Here is a 26,559-nt window from a genome sequence, read left to right as displayed (position 1 = left end):
GTACATACCATTAGCATATCAAAAATCTTCCAAATTGTTTGGAAGATTTTTTTTTTTCCTTTATTGCAGGTTTTCTCCAGAAGGGGCTAGTAAGGAGTGTATCCTGGGATATGAGTTTTATTTCAAGGTTATTGAAGAACCAGAGGAGTGCAGTCAAATGGAAACTGATGAATAATATCCAGAGGGCACTGCTAGCAAGATAACCCCATAGTTTCAAGACACTTGAAAAATGATGATAAGGAAATATTTTAAATCTAGTTTGTTGCTAGTGAGAATAAAAATATATTTTGACAGACAACCAACTCTTATCCAAGTTTAATTATAAATTGTAGATTTGTAACCTTCCAATTCACAATGAATACTTATCATTTTGCAGTAATTAATGCTCATGTTCAGGAGATATTTAGTCTTTAAAACACAGATTTGTTGCCTAAAATAAAATAAAATAAAATAATTTAAGACTATTTAGGATATTCGTGTATTTTTGTTTAATAGTGAGTATTTGGGTCATTTTCAGCATGTTTTTACATACCAATTTTACAAATGATAATGTACCATTTGGAAAGATCACCTATGTAACTTAGGTATTATTTTTTGTATAGCCAGACTAGGTGATTGCAAAGATTCCTTCCAACTCTAAAATTATTTCTTTCCAGTTGAACATTATTATTTACTGTTGTCTAGAAATTAAAAACTCCCAATCTGATAAAGTAGCTTTAAGATACACTAACTCATAAATATACACAAAATAATAAATGAAAATGTGAATAAACATGTACTCATCAACCAACTAAAGAAAAAAACATTATTTTACTTTATCTTTAGAGAGCCCTGTGTAGCTCTGAGAAAGTTACCCTTACATTCAGTGTCTAAGACTCAGCCAGAGGGCGCCTGGGTGGCTCAGTTGGTTAAGCGACTGCCTTCGGCTCAGGTCATGATCCTGGAGTCCCGGGATCGAGTTCTGCATCGGGCTCCCTGCTCAGCAGGGAGTCTGCTTCTCCCTCTGACCCTCCCCCCTCTCATGTGCTCTCTCTCTCCTCTCACCCTCTCTCTCAAATAAATAAATAAAATCTTTAAAAAAAAAAAAAAAGACTCAGCCAGAAAACTGCATGTTTACCCTTTTGATGAATGACAAGATAGATGTCATGCCTACAACTGAATTGAGAAAATTAGAGAGAGAGAGAGAGAAGTACAGGAAAGAAAACCATGGGAGAGCAGGGCCAAATTCTGCATATAAACTCTGGCCAAATTTCTGGCAGATCCAGAAACTAGGATGGTACATACAGAGTTTGGGCACACCAGATAAGGCCAAAAGAACTGAAGGCATATTTCAGCAGTTGTTGACAACAGGGAGGCAGAATTTGTGATTTCAGTTTAATCAAGCTAACCTTTTAAAATAAAGGTTTAAATACCAGTGTGAATTTAATCCTAGAATAGGAGGTAAAATATATCTGAAAAATCAGTGGACAAAATTTCTCTCCATTTGATGAAAGGCATACATTTACAGATTTAAGAAGTTCATCAATGTCAAGCAGAATAAATACAAAGAAAATAGCCTACAAGCAAATCATAATAAACTGTTGACAATCAAGCTGAAAGAAAAATTTCAAAGTAGAGATTTAAAATGAACACTTTAAAAGTACATGGGGGCAATGATATGAATGACTGATGACCTTTCATCAAAATCAATAGAAACCAGAAGATGCATTTCAAAATTTCTTTCAAAATATCTTCCAAAAATGAAAGGAAAGTGACAATATTTTCCAATGAGAGAGAGAAAGAAGGCGAGAATGCTTTCTCAGCAGCTTTGTACTAGAAGAAGTTTTAAGAAGTCCTTCAGGCTGAAGGGAATGGTCAGGATAGACATTATCTGAGCAAACTTGACAAAATTGACAATTATAAAATATTTCACCTAACAATATCAGCATAGTCATTCTTTCCAAGTGCACAAAGTATGATTAATAAGATAGACCATATTCTAGCCTTGAAATGATACTAAGCATCTTATCTACCCACAATGAAATATTTTATAATAAAAGAAATAAAAGAAACCTCTAAATATTTGAAAACTAAATGCACACTTCTAACTATCCTATGATTAGATAATAAGTAATAATGAAAGAATAAACAATTCTAAGGGCTTATAATCATTTACTTCTAGCCATGTCTGGTTCTGCTGCAATGTACCCCTCTTAAAAGCAGGAGTGACATAGAATACCAAGAATTAAAAAGTGTCTCTGAGGAGAATTCACCACCATCACATTCATTGTCCTCACCACCTGGTCTAAGACGAAAGCTAGGAGGCTAGGAGAATCCTACCTTAAGAACAGAATACGAAATAATAAATCAGGAGTGACATGGTTGACAATGATATTTTTTATCTATTTCTTTTTCATTCACAATACCTTAAAACAACAGCCACCCAGTTCATTTTCAAAGTTTGGTGCTGACTACTTACTCTGCTTACTACTGACCATTAGACAGGCTAGGAATTGGGTTGGGTTGTTCTCTGGTCATTTTATTTTTTTAGCTGTTTCCTGGAATGATCTGGATGATGTCCTTATGAATCTTTCATTTTACCTGGTCATATTTGTCATTTCATAAATGGTCATTAAAGGAAAAGAGGAAGAAAAAGGAAAAAAAGGAAAAAAAAGAAATATGCTATTTCTATAAATTATAAAAAGAAAACTTCATAAAATAAGTCTAGTTAAGCTTTAAATTATGTCCTCTGAAATATGTTTTAAATTAATGTGGTAGATTTATTTGGAATTTAATTTGAGCTGGAGGTGTTGAATGAAAGGCTATTCACATCTTTTAGGCTTTTAATAACTATTGCCATTTATTATTCATGAAAATTTCTGTGAATAGCAGTATGTAAAAGCACTTATTTTATTTAAAAAAATAAAGTCATCTATTTTTAAAATAATTTATTGTTCCAGGGCAAAAGTCTAATTTCAAGGTGTTTTCATAATTTTGAGATTGAACAGTTATTCTTTTGCCTAATAGCCATTTTAACTCATTTTCTAAAATTTGTATTTAATCCTCTGAGAATACTATTTTGGGTGGGGAATACTTTGATATGTTTTTCTTTAAGTTTTCAATTAGTTTCTTCCATTATTTTAAAACAATTATTCTAATAACATCACAAGCATAAGGAAAAATAAAAACACTCATCTGAAATTTCAATACCCAAAGATAACTACTGCTACATTTGACCCATAATAATCCAGAAGTATGTGTGTATAAAACATGACTGTATAAATAGATAATTCAGATGTAGATGGATATAAACATTAGATTGAATAATTTGAAATTACTGGTATTTAATTATTGTTGACCTATTAAAATGACCATTTGACATAATTCACTCTAATATATAGATACAAATTTATCCAATATTAAAATAAGATTATTTTATAGTTGTTTCTCACAATTAATAAAAAATTATCACAAGGATTTTTCTAGCAAGCTACTATATATCTTCATTGATTTTTCTTCCCCCTTTAGGAAGTTTCAATGTCTTGATGTGATAAAGGATACTTGCAATGAATATCCTTATACATACATCTTTCATGTTTCCTTTTTTGTTTTCCTATGGAATAAGATGCTTGAAATGGGAATTCTGGGTCAAAAGGCAACATGTGATGGTGAAAGAGAGGATCTTTAAAAAATCTGGCATACAACTAACTTGCTTTTAATAAAGAATATATACTGGTATTTCCAAAGCTGTAGCTGATAATTTACTTTTTGCTATATCCACCAAAGTGGGTGTTCTTTTTCTTGCTCTATAAACTAAGAAATATTGATTTCTTCTTAATCTGAATTTATGTAATTAATAATGGCATTAATGGTGTTAATATTTCTTGGTGAGTTGTATTTTTTGGCTTTCTGAGTTGCTCTGTATCCAGGCAGAAGATGCATTCTATTCCCATACTGCATAAGTCAAGAAATAAACAAAAGAAACACAGTTTTAATGTAACCGTAGTGTTAACATAAATTGGTGCCTATTTGCTTAAGACAAGGAAACTTCTGTGGGTTGAGAAAAGTAAGTCCCTCACCTATGGTTTGGGACACCAAACTAGTCACTATGATGAATGCTGATTTCTTTATTGAAGGACCCAGGGTATTTGTGAAAACGCAGTGAACTATACCAATCCTTTTTGAAAACTTGAAAGTAGAGAGACATTGGTATTTGGTTCAGCATGACCTCAAAAATTACTGTGTGTGCAGAAAAGGAGAAGAAAATACCAGAAATCAGATTACCAGAAGAGGGGATTTCAGGCTGGTGAATTAGGCTCAACAGAAGTGCCTGGTACTTTTTTTTTTTTTTTTTTTTCAGCGTTGGGGAGGGATGGATGGGTGGTTTCTGCATGATAGGTACCTAACGTAGGCAGCTTTTCTAGACCCAATAACAATGGTTCAGGAGGTTGTGCTTTTCAGTAGGTTGTGCTGATAATATAATTAAGAAAAAAAGAGAGAGAGTGAAAGCTAAAATGAATTGGACTTTTGTGCATGGATCAGCAATATGAACTGCACAAAAAAAAGTGTAAGCATGCAATTCTAGCCCCTGTAGACAAGTCATTTGTTGAGTTGAGCAGGACCAGTCATCTATAATGACACTTTATACCAGTGAGAAGCAGAGAAAGTTGGCCACACAGGATTATAGCTTTCTTCATTTTACGTTTGGAATTAGTCCTGAAACCTTTTGATTAAATCCCATGGAACTTTAAGACATTTTTTCCTGTATTTCTTCCCCCACTCGCCCCCCACTATTTAGTAGTGGGAGAATAGTCCTTAAGGAGAAATAATTTGAAGCTTAGACTATGAATTGTAAAATAAAAGGAAAGTAACCGTATTTGTACTTGGAATTGGTGAAACAGATTATCTGCTTTATGCATGTTTTATCACTTAAGTTCTCTGTCTTTTAAAGTTGTGATAATCATTTTTTGCCTACAGATACACAGACCTTCTTCTACATTAACAAGTTTAAATTTTTACTTATTTAAAGTGAAATCATGTTTTCTAATTTGGTGCTTTTTTTAATGCTCTTATTGTTATTAGTTTTTTTTTTTTTGACATAGAGAATATTTAACAATATTCATGCACATCTCTTGGTCTTTTTTTATCTGGTTTCTGTCTTTGATATCATGATTAGTTAGTCCTACCCCCTTCGCCCACGATATTATATGAACAATTATTTCCTCTTTGTCACTTGAAATGCCTGTGTTTACACTGCTATCATTAATGCATCTGAAACATATTTTAGGGTACTTGGGGGAAAAAGTAAGATTGGTTCCTATTATGCACAATATGCCTCACCCTTTAATTACTGAATTGGACGCACTGAAGACTTTAGAAAGCCATTGAGAATGATAAGCTTGAAATATACCTAAAGAAATGAGCAATTAGGAATAGTTAGAATTAATATTACTGGGCCTACATTTACCTTATTAACTGAAAATTGGATTCAAGTTAGATCCCAGTTCAGAACACTTTATCTTTGTAAACCTGAAAGTAAAAGGACATGGTCAGATGCTCATAGAAGCTGTTTCTCAGTGAGGGATTTTTGGGTGTTCTTCAAATTTGTCTCTGCTTTCAAGACTTTCTGTAAAGAATATATATATATATATTGAATCAGAACTCCTTTCTCAATGCCTTACTGAGAATAAAGAATATCACTCTTAAAAAGTGCTGAAAAGTAAAGGAAAGGGTAAGATAAAGACAAGCATTTTCATAAGTTATAGAAACAAAGAGCCAGGCAGAATCTCTGGTGATGTTCAAGTGAGTCAGGGTGCACCCAGGCACACAGAAGTGGGGGGACCGTGGAAGCTATTTTCCGGGCAGAGATCCCTGAAAGATCAAGGAGTCAGATTAGGAGAGAAAAGAACTTGAGATACAGTTGATCCTTAGTATTTGCAGATTCTGTCTTGGCAAACTTGCTTACTCTCTAAAACTTACTTGGTAGCCCCAGTCAATGATCATGGCATGTGTCGTATGTGGATACGCACAGAGGGGCAAAAAATCTGAGTCGCCTGCCTCACGTGCACCCAGCTGAGGTTCAGCAAGGTGGGGCGGTCTTGTTGTTTCAGCCCTCTACCGTAAACAAGTGTGCTATTGCTGTTCCCCCCAACAATCCCAGGACTATGGCGTTACTCCTCTGTGGCTACACTCTCAAACCAAGTGATACTGTTCAAAACTATTTCCGACCCTTCTCCAGCTCCTGAAACTTTGCATTGTGCCTTCGGAAACTCAGCCTGTAAAATCCTCCCTCCACATCCTCCATGTCTTTTCCTCTCTTGTCCCCACTATAACTTGGCTAACCCCAGAAGGCATTTCTTCTTTGAACTTCATTCAATGCTAGCTATGCTCTCTTTTGTTCTCCTCCTGCCTGGTTTGAAGGTGCCCTAGATTTTATCCTAAGCAGTAATTTCCATGTCTCAGTAATCTCAGTTCCAAGGATCTCACTCTTAAAACATTGCTTCCTACCTTACCAGTGAGTGTGTTCCAGACAAAAGTCCCTGGTGCCACCAGAATCTAGGGTCCTTTATAACTCCGTGTCCTAACTCTCATTTCCCCATACGTCTCTCTCCCTGCAATCCACCCCCCACACACAACCTCACCTCACATTCCTTTATCCTGTCATCTCACAGTGACACTGCCACTTTCTGGTCAATCCAACTTTCCAGTCTTTTTCACACCTGCACGGGTGGAGCTGAACAAGGCTGGGAGTGTCTAAATGCAGAGCCATTCCTGTCAAGGGGGTCCTCAGGGCTGCAGGCAACGGTCCAACACTTCCCCTCCCACCTGCTTTACGCCCTCATCTCCTACATGACTATTCTGTACCTCCTATCGCCTCCAACCTCCAATACCTCTCTTCCCCCATATCATTCTCAGCCATCGATCTCGCCACCTATTTCACAGAGAAGACAGAAATAGCCGGAGTGCTTACTGGGATAATGGATTCAGAATGCCGTTCACCTAGGACTCTGTGTACAACAAACCTATGCGAGGGAGTGACAAAAAAAGACAAATTTTAGGCCAACAAAAATTGAGAAAAATATTAAAGTACACTTAGAATAGAAAAAATAGATACAGATGAAAAACGTTGACAGCTAGATGGCACAGAAAGGAAAAAAGTAAATACATGGGTAAGTATAAACGAATACTGGGTATTTACTTTTCACTTTGCTGTAAGCCTCAAAATAATAGAAATAGGATACACTGCTTCTAAACCAGTAAAAGGGAGGAACAATTATTTCAAAATAATTCAAGAAAGAAGAAAATGAAAAAGGAATATAGTAAATAGAGGTATAAACATAAAGTACATACTAATTAATATAAATAAATCCAAGCAGATGAATAATCACAATGAAATCCACAATGAGATAATAAAAATAATGGTTTTTAGAATAGGAATAAAAATACAGTTACATTCTATTTACAAGATGTATTTTAAAAATATAAGGCCGGGGGCCTGGGTGCCTCAGTTGGTTAAGCATCTGACTCTTGGTTTCAGCTCAGGTCATGATCTCAGGGTCATGAGATCAAGCCTTGCCTTGGGTCTGGGCACGGAGCCTGCTTAAGATCCTCTCTCTCCCTTTGCCCTTCCCCCCGTGCTCTCTCTCAATACATAATTAAATAAATGGCCAAAAATGTTTTAAAACATCAAGATGAAAATTACATGATAGGCTAATACTAAACAAAGGGGAAGCTTGTTATTTAGTATCATCCAAAAAACATTGTGTAAACCAAAAGCAATGCTAGAGAAAAGAGGGTCACTATATCAAGGCTCTATTCATAAAGTGTGTAATAAATACTAAATATAACATGCACATACTTTTAATGACAAAGCTTTTATAGTAATTGAAAGATTAGGGAAACTCATATGGATACACATGTTTAAACAGAATAGGAAAACTGTCAAGTTAGAGCCAGCAGATTTTCAGAATATCTTACCCAACAAGTAGAGAATACCCACTTTTACACAACACATAGAGCATTTATAAAAATTTACCAGATACCAGTCCATATCCAGGCAGAGAGCCTTACATTTGACAAAATTAGTGCCATTCAGTTCATAGTTTCTGACTGCAATATACTGAAGATAAAAAGTGACAGCAAGAGATAAGTTAGAGAAACTCTATAAATACATGAATACACATGGTTGTATGAGAGATCACAGCGGGATTCTGAAAATACTTAGAAGGGATAATGGGAAAACTACACATTAAAATAGGAGTGACAGCTACTTCTTAACCAATTACAGAGTTGGTCTCTAATTTTCCCTCCTTCTAGGTAAGATTTATTCAGATACCCAGTCATAGAATTACCCCACTTCCTAACAACAGCTAATTTAGAGCAAAGTTGTATTATTTCCATCCCTTTTACTGTAATAAACAATAAATCCTCTCTGTTCCTGGTGGTTTTCGGGTGGTGGGCATTGACAAAAAAAAAAAAAAAAAAAGCCATATGATTAAAGGTACAAAACAGAACAAGAGCAAATTAGAGAAAATAAATAAAATAGTTTGAAGGGAATATGTAAGATCAAGAGCCAAAATTATGCAATATCAAATAAACATAAAATAGTAAGCTGAACAAAAACAGCCAAAAGTTAGTCTTTGACTTATATAAAAGGCAAACCCTGAAAAAGGAACAAAAAGAAACAAGGTACACATACTAGGGATGGAAAAATTTTGTGTGGGGGTTGGATAATTAGAGAGAGGCAGCAGAATGCATTTTGAGCAAATTTAGGTCAAAATATATGAACGTTTAAAAGGACAAATTCTTTTGCCCAAAATAGGCTTCGAAATAAACACATGACCTCAATAAAATAAGCCTATAACCATCAAATACAACTGTATACATAGCCAAAATGTTTCCACAAAGAAAACACAATAACCAGTTGGTTTTACAAATAAGTTCTAACATTCTTAGTGTTAGATCATTTCAATCTTATGCAAACTCTTCCAGAGAATATAAAAATAGAACATCCTCAATTTATTTTATGTGACAAGTAAGCTGACTTCAAAATTAGGTAAGTACAGTATGAGAAAATCACAAGTGTTGATGTCAACATCTTAACTTAAATATTAACAAACACAATCCAGCAACATATAGAAATATAATGAATCATTCCCAGGCTGGTTTTATCCTTGCAAATCAAGTCTGGTCTAATCTCAAAAGAAAAAAAAAATATTTTCACATATTTGTACTACATTAACAGATAAAGGCAAAGAAACATGTGGCTATTAAAACAAATGCCAAGAAAAGCATTGAATAAATCTCATCATGCACTGATGATAAAAGGTCATTTCTCAAACTAGGAATAGAAGGGAATACCACATAGTGAGTAGGTGAATCTATGGACACACACAGCATCCATTTGCTCAGTGGTGAAATGCAAAAGCGTTCCATTCACATCAGGAACAGTACAAGAACACTATGACTAAATCCATTTAGTATTTTATAGGAGGCCCTAACAAATGCACCAAGGACATTAAAAAGTTGTAAGAAGGAGGGAATATAATTTTCATTAATTACAAATTACAAACCCCCTATGTAAGTATTTTGAAAGAATTTACAGGTAAATTATTAAATTAGTAAGAGGATTTAGTAAGTGGGGATGCCTGGGTGGCTCAGTCGGTTAAGCGTCTGCCTTCGGCTCAGGTCATGATCCCAGGGGTCCGGGAATCGAGTCCCGCATCGGGCTCCCTGCTTCGCGGGGAGCCTGATTCTCCCTCTGCCTCTCTCTCTCTCTCTGTCTCTCATGAATAAATAAATTAAAAAAAAAAAAAAAGAGGATTTAGTAAGTTCCCCGATACAATAGAAATACACAAAAATCAATTGCATTTTCTATATACTAGCATGTTAGAATTTATAATTAAAAATAAATATCATCTGCTGCAGTAACAATATATGAAGTGTTCAGACTGAAATCTATCAAAAGATTAACAAATGTGGTATTATATAAAGGAGAAATATCATGCTCCTAGATAGGTGAATTGAAAGGTAATTCTCCAATACCGATGTTACGCATTTACAATTAACAATGTATTGTTCTTTGTTTGTTTTTTGAGGAACTGTGCAAATTAATTCTAAAATGCATATGGAGGGAAGAGAAAACAAAAAGACTTGTCTTGCCAGATTTCAGCCTAACAAAAAGACAACAGTAATTAAGACAGTGTGGTATTATCGTTGGCGTAATCAAATTTGCCAGCAGAATGAAATGGAGAGCTCAGAAATAGACTCACACAAAACATACGGACCTGATATATGGTAGAGATGGCATTGAAAGATGGTGGGAAAGAAAAGCTTATTCAATCTTTTTAGTCTAGGACAGCAGATTACTCATACAGAAAAAAAAAAAAGTAAAACCTCAGAATCAACACAATTAATGTAAAGCAGATTAAATATTTAAGTATAAAAGGTAAAATGTGTGGCAAATGGACTCTAAAATGGCCCCCATTTATTACAGCTCCTGGTACTCATGTCCCTGTGTACTCCCCTTCCTCTGGCTGTGCGTGGGACCTGTGACCTGGCTTCTAACCAAAACTGATGAGGTGTCACTTCGATGAATATGCTACACGGTTAGCACTTTTTCTACTGATTCTCTCTCATTCTGTCTTTTGTGAAGGAAACGGACATCTGGATAACCCTGTATGGTAAATGACTGAGGATGGTCTCCAGCCAACAGCCAGAAAAGAACTGAGGCTTTTAGTCCAACAACCCACAAGGAACTGATTCCTGCCAAGACCCGTGTGAGCTCGGAAGCCTGTGCTTCTCCAGGTGAGTCCCAGGTGAGAGCACCTTGCTTGCAGCTCTATGAGAGACCCTGAGCAAAGACCCAGTTAAGCCATGCCTGAATCCCTGGCCCACAGAAACTGTGAGATAGTAAATATGTTGTTCTAAGCCATTATGTTTGTGGTAATAAAAATAGAGGAGAACATTTTCTGTGCTAAGACCTTGGAGAGGATTCTTTAATACGATGCAGAAAAAGGTATATATAACAGAGAAAAAACACTCACATATTTTCTTACATTCAAATGAAGAACACTTGTGTATCAAAATACATCCCCAAAGTTATAGTACAAGGATCATGAGAATATAAACTGAAAAACTAGTCACAACACAGACAACCAAAAAAGGATTAGTATTATTAATATATGGTAAACTCCAATGAGTCAATAAGAGAAAAGAATGAACTCAATAGAAAAATGGATGGAAGACATGAGCATGGATTTTATTTCAGAAAAGAAGAAACACAAATGGAAATAGGAAAGACTACTATATGTTTGTGTTCCCACACACACCAGGTGTATGTGCTGAATGTCATTAATAATCAAAGGACTGCAAATAAAAACAAGAGTGTGACACCCTTCACTCCCATCTTTGTCTTTCGACATCCAGAAAAAAAAAGGTGACTCCTTTTCACCCCACCAGACAGGAAAATATTTAAAAGGTCTGAAAATGTCAAGTATAGGAGAAAACTTGGAGCAACAGAAACTTTCTTATAATGGCTAAAGTGTCAATTTGTACAATCTAGAAAAATACTAACTTGGCACCATCTAGAATAGTTGAGGATGTGCTTTCAGTCACACACACACACACACACACACCAGGAAGAAGTTTGGAGTGGGGGGCTGGGTGGAAATGTTCTAGGTACAAACAAAACACAGGAACAAAATTCTTACATAGGTGCATTATAGAACATATACAACTTTTACATGCAATGTTTGAATATTTCCCAAATCCAGCAAGATAAAAGATAATGTACAGCATGCTCAGATAATGGTATATTCATATAATGGGATACTACCATGTTGAAGATAAGTGATCTCCACCTACAAACAACAATATGCATTAGACACACAAAATTTTGAGTAAAGAAAAGCAAGCTGTATAAAAATATATGCAGTATGGGACTGTTTACACAATGTTTGAAACCATGCAAAAATATACATTTTGTTGACAAGGATAGACACATATGTGTAGCTATAAAGAAAAGCAAGGAAATAGTACACACAAACCCAGGATAGATGTTCCCTCACTGTTGGGAGCAGGAGGATGTGATAACAGAAGGTCAGATAGGAGGTTTAACCACTAGTATAAATTGTGGGTGACAGGTACACTCTTACTCATTTTATTAATTTCTTTTGTACCAAATATGTTTTGTACCATATTGTAGAGTATGCAAGTACATAAATTCCTACCCTTAAGTTTCAGCTCTGGCCACAGAAATTCATCAATATCATAGAGGAGGGCTTCTGACTTCTCAGATAGGGTCAACACAATTTTTCCGTGTCAACATACTACTGTAACCTATTTTGCATATCCATAATACCTACCTACAGTTTGATAAGTGGGGGAAGTAGAGTTGGCATATGCAAGAGCCAACACAAGAGTGATTTCTAATTTGCATACAACGAACCATACTTAGTAAGAGTGTAGACAGCAATACCCAAGGAAAATCAATCACAGAAATGGAATTCCTGTCTATCAGTGGTATGAACCTACTACCATTGGTCTGTGGCAGTTGGACCCAATATAGAAGGGCATTCTGTTTTGCACTCATTGCTGGAAGGCTGAGTTTCTGGCTGGAGGCTCTGCAATTTGCTCCTGGGTCCCAATATATAGCCATGGAAGCCAGAAAGCATTTTACAAAGCATCAGCTATAGGATAAGGTACTGTAGAATTTTACCTCAACCCAAAAATAGGTGTGAATGACATGTGATTTAACAGAAAAAAAAAAATACTCTACACAGATCAGATGATTGTATTTTGATGCAATCTTGTGAAGTATGGTGTTGAGGTGAACAATCATTACATATGTAATTTGGATATGCTACCTCTAATTGGCTTCCACTTACATCCTCATAGTTTGTGGAGTAAACACAACATTCACACATAGTCTTAAACACCTCAGATTTCATGTTCATTTCACAATAAATAAGTGGAGAAAATAAAAGAGAAAAAATATAATGGTTACAATATAGAAGATCACAATTATGTATCTATTGAATGAAGGTATGGGCATAAAGTTATGCTTAATGTCACACAAATGGCACTTATTGTAATATGGAACACAATTTCAATTGCATCAGCCCTAAATTAAAAATGGTCTCTATTTCAATGAACATAATATGCTCTGGAAAAAAACAAACAAACAAACGAAACAAAAAAAAAAAACACATGGCTCTGGAAATGGAAGACAAAGACATGGAAGCTGAAGTGAAAGCTGCAATAAAATTTTTTCTTGAAATATGACCATAAAGGAAACACTGCTTCCAATTAATGTATTAAATGTATAATTGTGATTGTACATGTTTGTGTGACTCAACTGATATATTAAATATTACACTAAAATAGATGCTACTTTAAATACTAAACCAAAATATAAAAGACCAGAGAATTGTAGGTGATCATCACAAAGAGGAAACAAGTACTGTTCCATTATTTTTTTTACATGAGATTTTATTTAATCCATGCATCGACTCTAGGGAAATTTTACAGAGGAAGAAATGGAGATTTAAAATTAAGAAAGTTGCCCAAAACCTCACAGCTGGTCAGTATTTACTGACCTAGGGCTTAGTGTGGTTTTTTTTTGTTTGTTTTTTTCTAATTCCAAAGCTCATGTAATATATAAAAGTGTTATATAAATGTAACATTTTAACAGAAATGACCTTCTTCAAATTAAGAAAGGAAATGGGGGAAGGTATAAACAAGGCCAGTGGAAGACCCCCCAGGGGTCGGCTTTTAGTTATTCAGAAAAAACCTTATGCCTCTTATGGTAATGGAACTCTGCCAAGTTGTTATGTGTGTATACAAGCATGTTCCTTTCTATTCATGTGTTCAACAATGGGATATTTTTGAGTTTTATAATTAGTGTTGGGTAGAAGACAAAGTCATAAATGAATGTGTGTGCAATTCAGTTTATTTTGGTAAATCTGGAGAAATCACCACAAATTTGTTGGTGCTCATAAGCTCACTGTAAGCATGCTGTGCCCTGTTAGCATTGAATTAGCCATAAGGCTCAGGTTAATGTCTGATACGAAAAGTAAAACCACCTGACTTTTATTAATTGCATTCTTTATATGCATTTATCTTTTTATGGGTATCTAATGAAAGCAATTTCATCACTTCTTGCTTGTATTACTGTGTTCTTTTACATATAAATAAATCGTCCCTTCAAAGTTTTGTGAAATATCACATTAAGGCATCAAATTAAAAAGGCTTAATATACTTAAAATAGCCATATTTTTAAATCTCATGTACTTTAAACAAATCTACAATAAAATCAATCTTTTGGAACAAAGTGAAGGAATAAATGAATATATAATTAAAACAATAAATAAATACCAGAAAAACTGGACAATATTCTTTCACTGTAGTACAATAAGGGTGTAGAGCCTTATTTGCATCATGCAATAAATAAGGTAAGAAGTGTGTTATGTATTGTGCATAGAGGGGTGCTAGATTTTAATGCAGGGATCAGGGAGTTTATATTGCTCATGTTCTAAATAAGAAAAGTACAGTGATTGGGAGCCAAACTGTTCAAAAAAAAAAAAAAAAAAAAGAATGAAGAGCATCACAGATGTCACGTGTGTGTGAAAGTTTGCTTCCTTAAACCATTAAGAACAATGTATATATCCCAAATAGAGAGGAAGACAACATACGGGAAAACATCACATATTATCAGACATTTGAAAACCTGAAACATGTAAGTAAAATTCAACGTCAACGTTACTACACTTCAAAGAAAAATTACATTTGATCTTGAGAGAGAGCAATCCTAGGGGAAAAAAAAAAAAAGATCTGCTCAAATTATAATTTATTTTTTTTCTCAAGTTTTAACAATAAGATTTCAAAGAGATTCTAAATAGTTCACAGAATAATTAACACAATTGTTATAGGAGTGATTCTCCCTGTACACCTTACTTCCTGTGTTCTATGTTCTTTCCTCCCTCCCACCCTCCCTCCCTCCCTTCTTTCCTTTTTTTCTCTTTCCCTCCCTTCCTGCTGGTATTATTTACATCTTGGAGGAAAGACCAGATTTTTTTTTTCCTAAAATGAATTCTACTTGAATATATTTGTTAGTCACAGATTTGACACGAGTAGGCACTTCCATTTGGTGTAGACTTCTTTGAGCTAGAAACATTGTGAAATGCAAATGTGTTTCTCTCTAGTCCTCACTAGACTGTCCGCTCCATAGATTTTTGTTCCCTGCTGCATCCCCCAGTATTGACAGCTCTGCCTGGCACTGCGGGTCTGGAGACACTCAGAGAGGAGGGACAGGGAAAGATGCTATTGGTCAGCTGGACTCTGGATGAAAAACATGGTGTTGTCTTTCTGTCATTACTAGCAATGATCCGTACGCACAGCAGTCAGACCATACTCACATATTCTTTTCTCTTCAGAGCATCTCTTGATATTCACCTACAACCAAATTTCTTTGCTGTGAATAGTGTTATTAGGGTAGTTGAGTGAGTGGGAATGGGGAGAGAGCAAGTGTTGGTTTTGTTCTATTTGCACTACCCTTTTGGAAAAGCTACTCATTAATGGGATGTCCCATGACAACTAGAGCCAAAACCTAATTAAGAAAAAATAGGTGGTGATCTCCATCCAAGTTTACCAAGCATAACTTCCTCTAACTCAATATATGACTCTCTTTCCTCACAACGACCATTTCAGAAATAAACCATGTCTACTGCAAAAGAGACAACAATTTTCGGTGTCTTTCCTCGGGTGATAATCACTAACTGCCATGCCTCCCCTTCTCCGCTTCTTGATGAATTCCTATTAGCTTTGAAGTCGGGAAAGACTGCCAATTCCTCACACAGCAGGGCCAGTCAACTGATTTTTCTGTTCTTCCCTCACACTAGTCAGTATCTCAATAGTAGATACCCAAAAAGTATAGCGAATACATGAACTGATGAACTGTAAATCCATTAAAAATTCCCTTACAAAAATGCACTTCCTAGAGAGATAATAGGGCTTTCAAATTTATTTGTAAAATAAGTACCGTATAGAGTTGTTGTGAGGATTGTAACGAGACATAGAAAAACCTTACAGTTCGATGCATGGCACATCAGAGACTAATTCACTATATATGCTTCTCTTTTTTTAAAAAAAGTCTTCACTGTGCCAATCCTGCACACCGAACTTAGAACATCTCACGTAACCTTCTTCATGAGTAATGCATCAGGCAGCACAGAGATCTTGCCAATGGCCGCAGGGGCAGATGTAGAGGACAGGTGCATAGTACAGGGATGCTCTTGCCATTTCGTAAGTGGGATAATGTGTGCAGAAGACGGAAATGAGTCCAAGTCAGAGACAGACCTGGGATTAAGTCAGGCAAGAAGAGGCTAGCTCATCACTTAATGGAGCAAGTTTTGTGGCTGGAATCCTGAGGCTGAATGTCAGTATTCAGTGTGCTCCCCATTTCAAGTCCCTGCCTTCTCGGCTCTACATAAAATCCTCCCAGTTACCCAAAGATCTAAAGAGAGCTAGTATGAAATTATCCCAACCAAAGCCAAGTTGCTTTTAGCTTATTTATTTATTAATGGTGGAGTTTTGTTATACATATAGTGCCAGGGTAAGCTAGTTTATGACCTTCAGTCTATCTTTTCTTCACTGAATAACTGGGTAAGTGTGAAAGAAAAACCAAACAAAAACAAAAATGAAATTCTCTACGGTTTGGAAGCATTAGCTGAACCTATCTCTGGAAACAGAATTAAATATGTATACGTTACGTGGACTAAATATAACACAAGCTCATGTAAATTATAGCTCAAGCATCTACAAGTTAATTACAGAATATTAGAATCTATTGTTTGAAGTTCCTATCATCCTTTGTGCAAAAATTCAGTCATTTAGTTCTTAGATTATTATTTGAATTTTCCTGACAACATGAAGGAATGACACTAGTGAGATAATGAAAGAAATTGCCTTAGCAGACATTTTTATATGTATTAGACATGCTTTAGCTAACATTTAAATAAGCAGTAAATGGCCCACATATTAAATTCCTTGACATATCCTGTATTAGGCATCCTTATCTCTGGAAATGGTATTTATGTATTGCCTTCTATTTACATTTTTCCTAAATTAATCAGTGAATATTTTTCTAATTATCATCAGTTAATCAAGCCAATCAAACGTAGTGATTTAAATCCATTGCTAATGTCTACTCACAGATAATTGGATATCCTTTACATAACAAGAATGGCTGGGATCTTCAAGGATGCACCCAAAAGTACCGATAAACAACGTTAATCAAAAGTAAGTGGCAGAGGGGTAACATTTCCACAAAAGGAAAAGTCTTCAGGATGCCCTAGTGTGGGTGGAGGGGTGCTGCTTCTTTGAATGCATTGCTGAAGGTTTTGTGGCAAGTCCTCTGATATTGCCTGGGAGTTTAACATCCCGTTCTTGTCAGGCATTTACTAATTCTTCTCTGTTGATTTAAAAAGACAGCCAATCAAATGTCTAATATTTGGGGTCTAGATCTAATATGTATGTTTTATTTATTTATAGGCCTTTATTCACAGGTGCTTTCCTAATATGTACATTTTCTTGTCATTTGCTTAAAACTTGTGCCTTTCTAGGTTTCTATCAATTAAATTTAAGCATACTCATAAATTCATCTTGCTTTTCCTGAAGAGAGTCTTCCACTTCCTAACCTCTCCAGAATTTCATTAAACTCAATTCTGGATATGGCCTTATTTTTTCATCCTAAGTGAGTAATTTGCATTATTTCAAACTTTTGAGAACCATATTATTAACCATTGCATTTGTTACCCTTGTCAGCAAAACTGTCTTCTTTTAATTTCAAGTCCTAAATTCTATTATTTTAGTAACAGTTTTTATCCCAATTAGGCCTAAGTTTGGGGAAGTTAATAAAGAAAGGGGTTAATTTTACAGAGAGGACAGGTGTTTCCTTTAGAAGTGTCACATAGTACCAATCATCCCTTTAATGATTTTCAAGATGACAAGAATAAAATTAAGTGTGGAGGCTACTGGAATTTTTCTGAAGCTAACACCCTAGGGATGCAGGACCTGGATGTTCTGGGAGCTAGTCACCTCAGGTATTATGATTATAAGGCAAGGGGTCCCAAGCATGAACATCTGCGTGCAGATCCAACGGCTGGGTCATCCTTCACCCATAATGTTCCTCACAGGGGAATCTGCAGATAGAGGTCTCTTCCAGCAGACTTTCCCTTGGGGTGGGGGGAGGTGAGTACAGTGCCAGGGAAATTCATCTTGGCATTGCTGTGTGGGGGTGAAAGTTAGGATACACTGTGGAGATCACTTTGGTAAATGTGTCCCTTTCTTCAGCTATCAGTAACATGTCCCCATGCTCATTCACACAACTGCTTTTTTTCGTTTTCCCCACCTCCCCTCCGATTCCTCCACATAGTCCACCTGGTTCTCTCCTTCCCCTTGGGGGTGTTTCTGCAATATTAACAGGCAGTGGTTCGGCTTCTGCACACATGTGTAAGTCTTACCTTGATCAGACCTGCTATTACTGCCAACCCAAAGGCTTTTGATTTGATCTGATTTGAGATCACACATCCTGGGAATTGAAAGCAAACCCTGAGACTATGACCAGTAATGGGAAGAGTGTTATCATCCATGCAGCAATTTTACATGCTTGTTGATAACCCTGAGATAGGCAGAATAACCTTCCTTGAGAATACCTGTGTAGACTCAGGTCTTCAGCTGCCCTCTCAACCTACACTGATACAATACGATTTTTCATTCATTTTTGACTTTGCAGAGAGAAAGCAGGGAGAGCGGAGAGAAGGAAGTAAAGCTGGGGGAGGAGGAGCGGTCTGCATTCACACTATAATGGAAGAAAAATGACAGCCAAGTTAGGTTTAGCTGGAATGGAACATATCCACAGCCTTATCACTCTGGAGGCACATTTTGACATAATAACAAACTACTGAGAAAGAACCACTTTTATCTAGGTCAGAAGGACAGACTCCCAAGTGTTGGAGAGCTTGGGGAAACGACAGTCTGAAACGTCGGGAAGACGGCAATCTGTACAGAGATTTTCATCAGGTCTCAACCCCGCCTAATGGTTTTTGTCCAGTGCGCGGTAATTACTCCTCCGGCTTATAACGGCATCTAACGGCGTGGCATTTTGATTTCAGAGCCTACCAAAATAAAATGAACCAGATTTTATGACGACTACATTTATAATAAGATGCAGATGGTGAAAGAAACAGATGCCTCTGACGTCATCTCCCATTTGCCTGTAACTTTTGCAGACACTGGCGGTCTGCAAACTCATTCAAAGAGACGCAGGATCAGCTGGGCAGGTTTCCAGTTCTGTTTCCAGGCTCAAAAAACACTAGCAGCGGTGGTACTGCTTTCTCTGAGTCATACGGTGAGGATTCCACAAAAAGAAATTCGATTCTAAGTGCGATTCTTTAATGCAAAATTAATCATCAGGGAAAAAAAAAATCCCCACAAATGTCGGGACTCTTCAGCACTCAGTACTAATGGGTTGTTTTGCATAACAGTGACAGAAAGGACAGGGCGTGAGGGGTGGGAACAGCTGTAGCTTCGAGGAGGAGGGAGGGAGAGAGGGAGAGAGGAAGAGAGAGAGAGAGAGAGAAAAGAGAGTTAACAGACAAGCAAGTCTAAAATACTCTCCCAGCCCTTGGCACCCAGATTGTTCAAAGACTGACTCCTTGTTCCTTCCAAGTAAAAAAACTTTAAGGAGGCTTTTCAGGCCACTGTCTCGGACCTCAAAAAAATGTTCATTCTGTATTTCCATCTGTATTTTCCAGAAAGAATTCTATAGTTCTGATAGGAGCTTTCACCATTTCCCCAGTGATATCACTGAACATTATACACAGGAGGAAAAAAACAAAACACCAAAAAAACCTTTTTTTTTTTTTTTTTTTTTTTTGGTGCAAGATAAATGTGTTAGAAGATCTTTTAAAAAAGATAACGAACTTTTGTAGTCCATCTTGAAAGCAAGAGATGCTTGGGCAGAGCAGCAATTGAAAGGCCTTTAGCAGTGTTTGAGGTTCCAAGATAGATCAGCACAGTTACAGACGAGGAGACGGCCAGACAAAAACCTGTAAAATCTTACCTCCCCTGACCTCCATCCTATAACTTCATCTACGCCTCTGTAGCCGGAACATTTCAGCAGAAAAAAAAAAAAAATTCAGAAACAAAGGCAAGGGAAGTAGCGATGTAAAAATAAATCCTGCTAGGCCAAATACGGGGCCTATTTTTAAAATAATCTCTGTGCAAGTAACAAACCGAACACGCGCGCACACGCACACACACACAGTACAAGAATAAACAAACTCGTCACATCCACAAGCCGGGTTGCAAAGGATTAGTGCAAATTTCTGCTGACCTGCAGCATTTAGTCCATGAACTTTGGATATCCTAGACGCTCCATCAGTGTCCAGCAGATGTTCTCAATCAGTTTAATTTCATCTCTAGGCAAGTTCTGTTTCCAAACGTTAGTATTACTTGGTGATATTTCCCCCTCATAGGGAAGATAGAAAAGGTTCGTGGAGGTGGCGAACAGTATTTGGTTTAAACTAGCAGGAGACAAAGGTATTCCAAGAAAGGCAAAAATCCTTTCAGCGGTTTTCTGAGGAAAACGTACGATGTCTTCAAACTTGATCAGCTGGTAGCTGGTAGGCAGCAAGTCTGTGTTTATTCTCAGGGCCGCTGCGGTGTTTGCGAGCCACAGATGGGACAACAGGGAGACTGCACTGGACGTGGGTTTCGATAATTCTTTCCTCAACGATTCATACTCGAAAGCATAGCCTGAATTTAAGTTACATCTGCCTTTACCTCCCTCTATTTTAAACAATCTAGCTAAGTGCTCTGGTACATTTTTCAAAGAGTAGAGACTTGGTTTACTACTGTACAGCATTGAATAAATCCATGCCCGAGGGTCCCTTACTATGTACAATGCCCTCATAGAAGCTCCTAAAACTTCTTGGAAAAAATGAAGCTTTAAGGTCCAGCTCCCGCTGCTTAAGCTGAGCACGGGACGCGCGCTTGGGTAATAGACCAGGTGTCTCCTCAAAGCCCTAATATATTCAGCATCTCTATCAAAGGTGCCTTTCATCCTACTTCTTTGTTCTGGCAAAGACTCTCTCCTTTTCAATTTTCTTTTTTTGTCCTTATTTGCTGTAAAATATGGGGCCAGTTTACCCCTACTGGGTTCATGCAGATGGATGTTTTGCAAATGTAGTTTCGTGTCTTGAACTAAGGACTGCAACCAGCCTCGGAGTAAACGGAAATGCACACTGTGGATATCTGATGCCTTCCATTCACAGGCATCTGCAAATGAGTCAATTTCAAATTCAGTTTCAGGAATATTGATGTAGGTTGTAGGAACTCTGATGTAGAGAAAATCACTACTGTTGAAAAAAAGCTGTTTGAGAATTTCAGCTCCTGAACCAGGAAGTGAGGTAACGACGACATCGGGAAGATCGAGGTGGTGCCCTTCGGAAGACAAAGACTTCGGGCTTGCCTCGGCCTCCGTCCTTGCCCATTTTGCACAGAGGGGCTGAGTGCAGGCGCTCCACACATCCAGCAGCTCAATAAACCACAAGGCAATAACAAGGATTAGGATCCACCGCATTAGCTTTCTAAAAGAAAGGTAAAACCGCCACTGAAAGGTTAAAATCACCAAGCTAATGCACAAAATCAACCCAACTGCTATATTAAACTTAAACCCAAAAGGGAAAATAACCCTTTCTTGTCTTATGGGCTTTGCTATTGTTTGAGTGCCCAAACCAAATCGGGTTATTTGGCCCTGATCAGCCACACTGGCAAAGCCACCAAAACCCAGGTAATCAAATCTCGTCTTCAGGTTATGGTAGTCAGTTACAATGGACACAACATGTTCAGTATTATTGACATTGAGAGAAATCTGAAGTCCAGAGTTGGAATTATCAATAAATCTGCAGCTGGAAACATTGACATACGGCCCATAAAAGACATACGCAATTCTTGTGATTGCGGATTCCATCTGAAATGTAACATTAACAAATTGAGTCCACCGTTTCTTAAATTCAGCAGCTTGCTCTGCTTCCTGTATGCTAGCAATGGGACTATTGCCACGATGATCAAACCAGAACATTCTGTAGTGTGCATCCCACACATCCATCATGGCGCCATTGTACCTGTTCATAAACCTGTAAGGGATGTACTTGAAGTCAATGTCCAGATTATGAAAGAAGGCACTGACAGATTTTATTGGGGAATTGTCCTGCTTCTCAACGTGATCAACAACTAGCAAAGTCTGGGAATTTAAGAGAAGCAAAGCACGATACACACTCTTCAGCTTCATTGCTGACGAGTAAGCAGACACTGCTTCCCCACTCACAAATATCATTTCTCCATGCTGAGAGGCAGTGACGATTTCCCCCGCCGCGTCCCCGGCCTCCTCGCCGCTCCACTTGAGCCACTGTGCACATTCTCCCAGTTGACCTTCCCAGGGCTCGTTACACTGGCTTGTGGGGGACGGAGCAAACACCAGTACGTTGTTAAGGTGGCTCAGCTTGGGTCCATAGAGAGCTTCAGAAACAAACACTTGCCCATTGGGGGCAAAAGTAAAGGAGTTCTGATCTGGATGTTCATGTCCTGGGTTAAAGCTTCTCCACCCATCAATCCAGGAGTATGGCTGAAAGTGAACTATGTCATACACCGCTCGCCCCCCTAGCTTCCCAGACTTAAAAGACACAAAGGTATTGCTCTGTGTATTTGGCAACCCAGCCCCATAGGTGACAACACCCCAGTTAGGGAATGTGTGCATTTTTGCAGTGCCATATTCAGCAGGAGGCTGTGGGGTGAGCTGGGGATCATACCAGATGAACTCGGTGTGGAGAGTACTCCACCTCTGGGCAGTGGAGGGGACCATTGGTCCATCTTTAGGTCGGTGCCTTCTAATTTGCTGAGCTAACCAATTCCCAGCTCCATTCTTTAAGATAAACTTATCCAAAAAAACTAACTGGCTCTCTGGACCATAAAACCAATTATAATTGGAATCTGCTATACCCACAGTTCTTTGGAAGCCTGGTAAAAGGGTGGCGTAATAGAACCAAAAGTGCATTTTTAACCAGTTATTATCCAAGTTGTTGATATTAAAATGACGCTGGGCTAGAAAAACATACTGTGTGACTGATTTAGCTGTGTAGCTTCCGTAGGCCACACCTTCGTCCAAAGAACCATCGACAACGTGATTCAACAGAAACATCGTCTTTTCCATCACATCTACTACAACCTGTTTCCATACATTTGCTTTAGATCCTTTATCTACCCCAGTCACCAAAGCCCCCGTGAGTAATGCTATCATGTTAGTAGCTTGGTGATTATGGAGAAGTTGTTTGCCCCACGAACGGACCTTGGAATACTCATACATTTCCTCAGTAACAGCCCATATTTTTTCCAGGTATTTAGGTCTCCGATGATCATCTAGTAAGTTATACAAAAAGTCAAAGGCAGTGGCAAAACCCGTTAAGGAATGGCCAACTGGAACCTCATCCCCTGGTGCGTTCTCAACCAGCCAGTCTTTGTAGCCAACCATCCTGTCCATATATTCCAAGACAAACTCAAAGGCAACTTTGTCTTCTGGACATAACAAACAGTACAATGCTAAAGGAGGCAGATTGTTACCATAAATTTCATTCCACTTGGCAGCAAAATCAGCATGCTTGGGTGGAGGTAGGTAGTATGTGGGGTTGGACAGCATAGCTGTTACTGCACTTCTGATAGTTCTAAACAGATGCAAATGGCTTGTACGAGACTTTTGTCTCATTGCCTGGATTTCTCCAGCATCAAAATATAAACTTGGATGAAGCATACTTTTCTTCAGCTTTTGATTGGGTTTGAAATCTTGCACTTTCTGTGTCTTAAACTGATCTATATCATCTGTGAAAACTGCCCAGTCAGAGTAATTGCTCACAGATTCCTCAAAAGTGGAGAAAGCAAACATCACTAATGCTAAAAATAAGAAATGTCCCGTAAACATTAACGCCATGATCCATCGGGGAGTTCCCTTCCTTAGGCATACATGTCAAACACAGTGCTCAATGTATTTCCCATCTGCCTAGGATAAAACACATTTAAGGCCTTGATAACACAAAGACTGCAAATCATATACGCTGTGAAATCCAGCTGACATTCAGTTCATTCAAAGCAAGGTGGGTTGCCAAAAAGAGGAAATTTACACTATCTGTGTCCCTGACACAGATTTGCTTCCAATAAAACTTCAAGGAATGTTAAAACCTCTAATGTTTCCATATCACAGAGCAAACAGTGGTAGAGTCAAACATACTATGAATTCAGGCTTTACCTCCTTTACATAAATCTATCTAACGTGAAGAGTCAAACCACACGTTGTAAAAAAAAAAAAAAAGAAAGAAAAAGAAGCACTCCGAAATCCAAATTAAAAAGTCGTTCCTAGGATAGGAAACCATCACCCACGTGTAAGATGTCTGTGCTTGTGTCTGCCCAAAGGAGCTGATGATGTACTGAAATTCTTGAAGCTGAAATTCTTGGTTGTTATTCCCTTCCACTTTTTACACCTTTGCCTTGAAAATTTTTTCTTCTTCCATTTTTGGGAAAAGAACATCCTCAACAAGTGTTCAAAGTCCTACTTGGTTTTAAAAAATCAAAAGCTCTGCCCTCATTTCAAATCTGTCTTGTTCAGGCTTACTTACTCATCGCCCATTATGACCCACAGAAAGCATTTTCATGTCTTCTTTTATCAGCTTCATCTGTACAACTATAAAAATCTAATCTCTTCAGCCACCTAGGTACTTCGTTTCCAATCATGAAGTAACCACCAACTGGGAAAGAAAACTCCCCTCTGACCAAGAGGGCCGGTTCTTTTCTGTTCCTTTTTCATGACACTCCTTTCTGGAGGAGAAACAAAAAGAAATTCTCTGAGGCTACAGATATGCTGGGAGTGGACATGAACTGATGACTTAAAGGTTCTACAATCTCTTGACAGAAATTTTAGAATCACGATAAAATCTGTAACTGAATACAATCTAAGTTAGCTCAAGTGATTCTTTTTTTTTCTTACACTTTTAAACGCATACAGTGAGTGGTGGCAGATGACAAGTAGCTACAAGATGCAACTTTCCTGCAGCCTTTATTTTAACTGTGGCTTGCTTGACTCATTTAACCTGTTTTTATTCAAGTGCGCTTAACACAAAGATGAGTCCTGCTATCATTCTTGTTGGTTTGGTCGCCAAGGACTCAGGGACAAAAAGCAGAAGTTGAAAGGACCTTTTCTGATGCCGGTTGAGGGATTACCTCTTATGGGATCAAAAGACGCCTTTGTAGGGGAAACTACTGAGACCATCACGTTTCTCAAAGGAGAAAGCATGAGAATGCGTGGGAGCAAGCAAAGGCGCCCCAACCTCACCTGGAGCCCCGTCCTCCATCCTTACGAGAGGCCACCAGAGGGAGCTCAGACCCAGACTAAGGTGCAGCGTCGCCCCTGCCCGTCTTCGGGTTTGAAGAACCTAACCAAGTTTCGGTCTTGGACAAGTCTCCTCTGCGTAGGAAACATTAACGCTGGAGTTTCCTGAACCGCCCCGCCTGCTGCACTTTTTCGTTCGCTCCCTACGAACGCGCCGCCCCCATCCTCCGCTCCCCACCCTCGACCCCTGGCTCAGGTTTGGGGACAAGAGACCCCTAAACGGCCAAGTCCGCTTACCTTCCGCAGATGCAGACGGGGTCTCCCGACAGCGCCGGGCCCAATGAGGAGGAGGTGGAGAGTTCGAGAAAACCGCTCCGCACACGGAGCCGGGCCGCGCCGTCCCCCGCAGGGCTCCCCGCGCCCCGGGCACGGCACCCCCCGCGCTCCAACAGGCTGCGGCCCCGCGCTGGTCCCCCGCCCCGCGCCGCGAGGACACGCCCGCCCTCGGGGAACGCCGGACGCTCCGGGCAGTCCCGCACCCCGGGAGGCAGATCCGCGCGCAGAGGGCGCTCTCGCGGGCGCCGAGTCCGGCGGAGCGCCGGCGCCCCAGGCTGCGATGCCGCCGCGGCCGCCGCTCCTCCCCGCCAGCTCCGGCCGCGCGGCCCGGGGAGCGCGAGAGACAGCGACGCGGGCCGGGGGCGGGGCGGGAGCGGGATGGGGGCGGGGCCGGGGCGGGGCCTCAGGCCCGGGAAGGGCGTGGGAGGGGAAACGGAAGCGGTGGGCGGGGCGGGAGCAAGACGGAGGCAGAGGCAGGGGCGGGCCCTCGGGACCGCAGGGCAGGGCGAGAGACCGTGACGTAAGCCGAAGGCGGGGCGGGAGCGAGATGGGGCGGGGCCGGGGCGGGGCCTCAGGCCCGGGAAGGGCGTGGGAGGGGGAAACGGAAGCGGTGGGCGGGGCGGGAGCAAGACGGAGGCAGAGGCAGGGGCGGGCCCTCAGGACCGCAGGGCAGGGCGAGAGACCGTGACGTAAGCCGAAGGCGGGGCGGGAGCGAGATGGGGGCGGGGCCTTAGGGCCGAGGGGTTGTAGGGGGAGACAGATGGCGATTTAGGAAGCGGGGCGGGAGGGCGGGGCGAGAACAAGGCTGG

The 26,559-nt window shown here is 39.1% G+C and overlaps 1 protein-coding gene across 4 annotated transcripts; it reads right to left on the bottom strand.

Annotated features, from left to right (window-relative positions):
• Nucleotides 1-7,834: 7,834 nt before the first annotated feature.
• DSEL (dermatan sulfate epimerase like) lies at nt 7,835-26,075 on the bottom strand. Of its 4 annotated transcripts, XM_064578567.1 has the most exons (4): nt 25,712-26,075; nt 20,375-24,903; nt 20,102-20,138; nt 7,835-19,154 (listed from the first exon to the last, which is right to left on the bottom strand). In XM_064578567.1, exon 2 carries the CDS (start codon nt 24,020-24,022, stop codon nt 20,384-20,386), a length of 3,639 nt encoding a protein of 1,212 aa, XP_064434637.1. In that variant the 5' UTR covers nt 24,023-24,903; nt 25,712-26,075; the 3' UTR covers nt 7,835-19,154; nt 20,102-20,138; nt 20,375-20,383. The 4 variants fall into 4 exon arrangements, with proteins under 4 accessions (XP_064434637.1, XP_064434636.1, XP_064434638.1 ...); XM_064578566.1 differs by having other exon boundaries at nt 7,835-20,138; XM_064578568.1 differs by lacking the exon at nt 20,102-20,138.
• Nucleotides 26,076-26,559: the final 484 nt, after the last annotated feature.

The sequence above is a fragment of the Mirounga angustirostris genome, unplaced genomic scaffold, assembly GCF_029215605.1.
Source record: "Mirounga angustirostris isolate CCGP_5_RB_7025 unplaced genomic scaffold, mMirAng1.0.hap1 SCAF_14, whole genome shotgun sequence".
In the NCBI taxonomy this organism is placed as follows: Eukaryota; Metazoa; Chordata; class Mammalia; order Carnivora; family Phocidae; genus Mirounga; species Mirounga angustirostris.
Note: the sequence above shows the minus strand (reverse complement) of the source record. Positions and strands in the feature narration are given on the sequence as shown.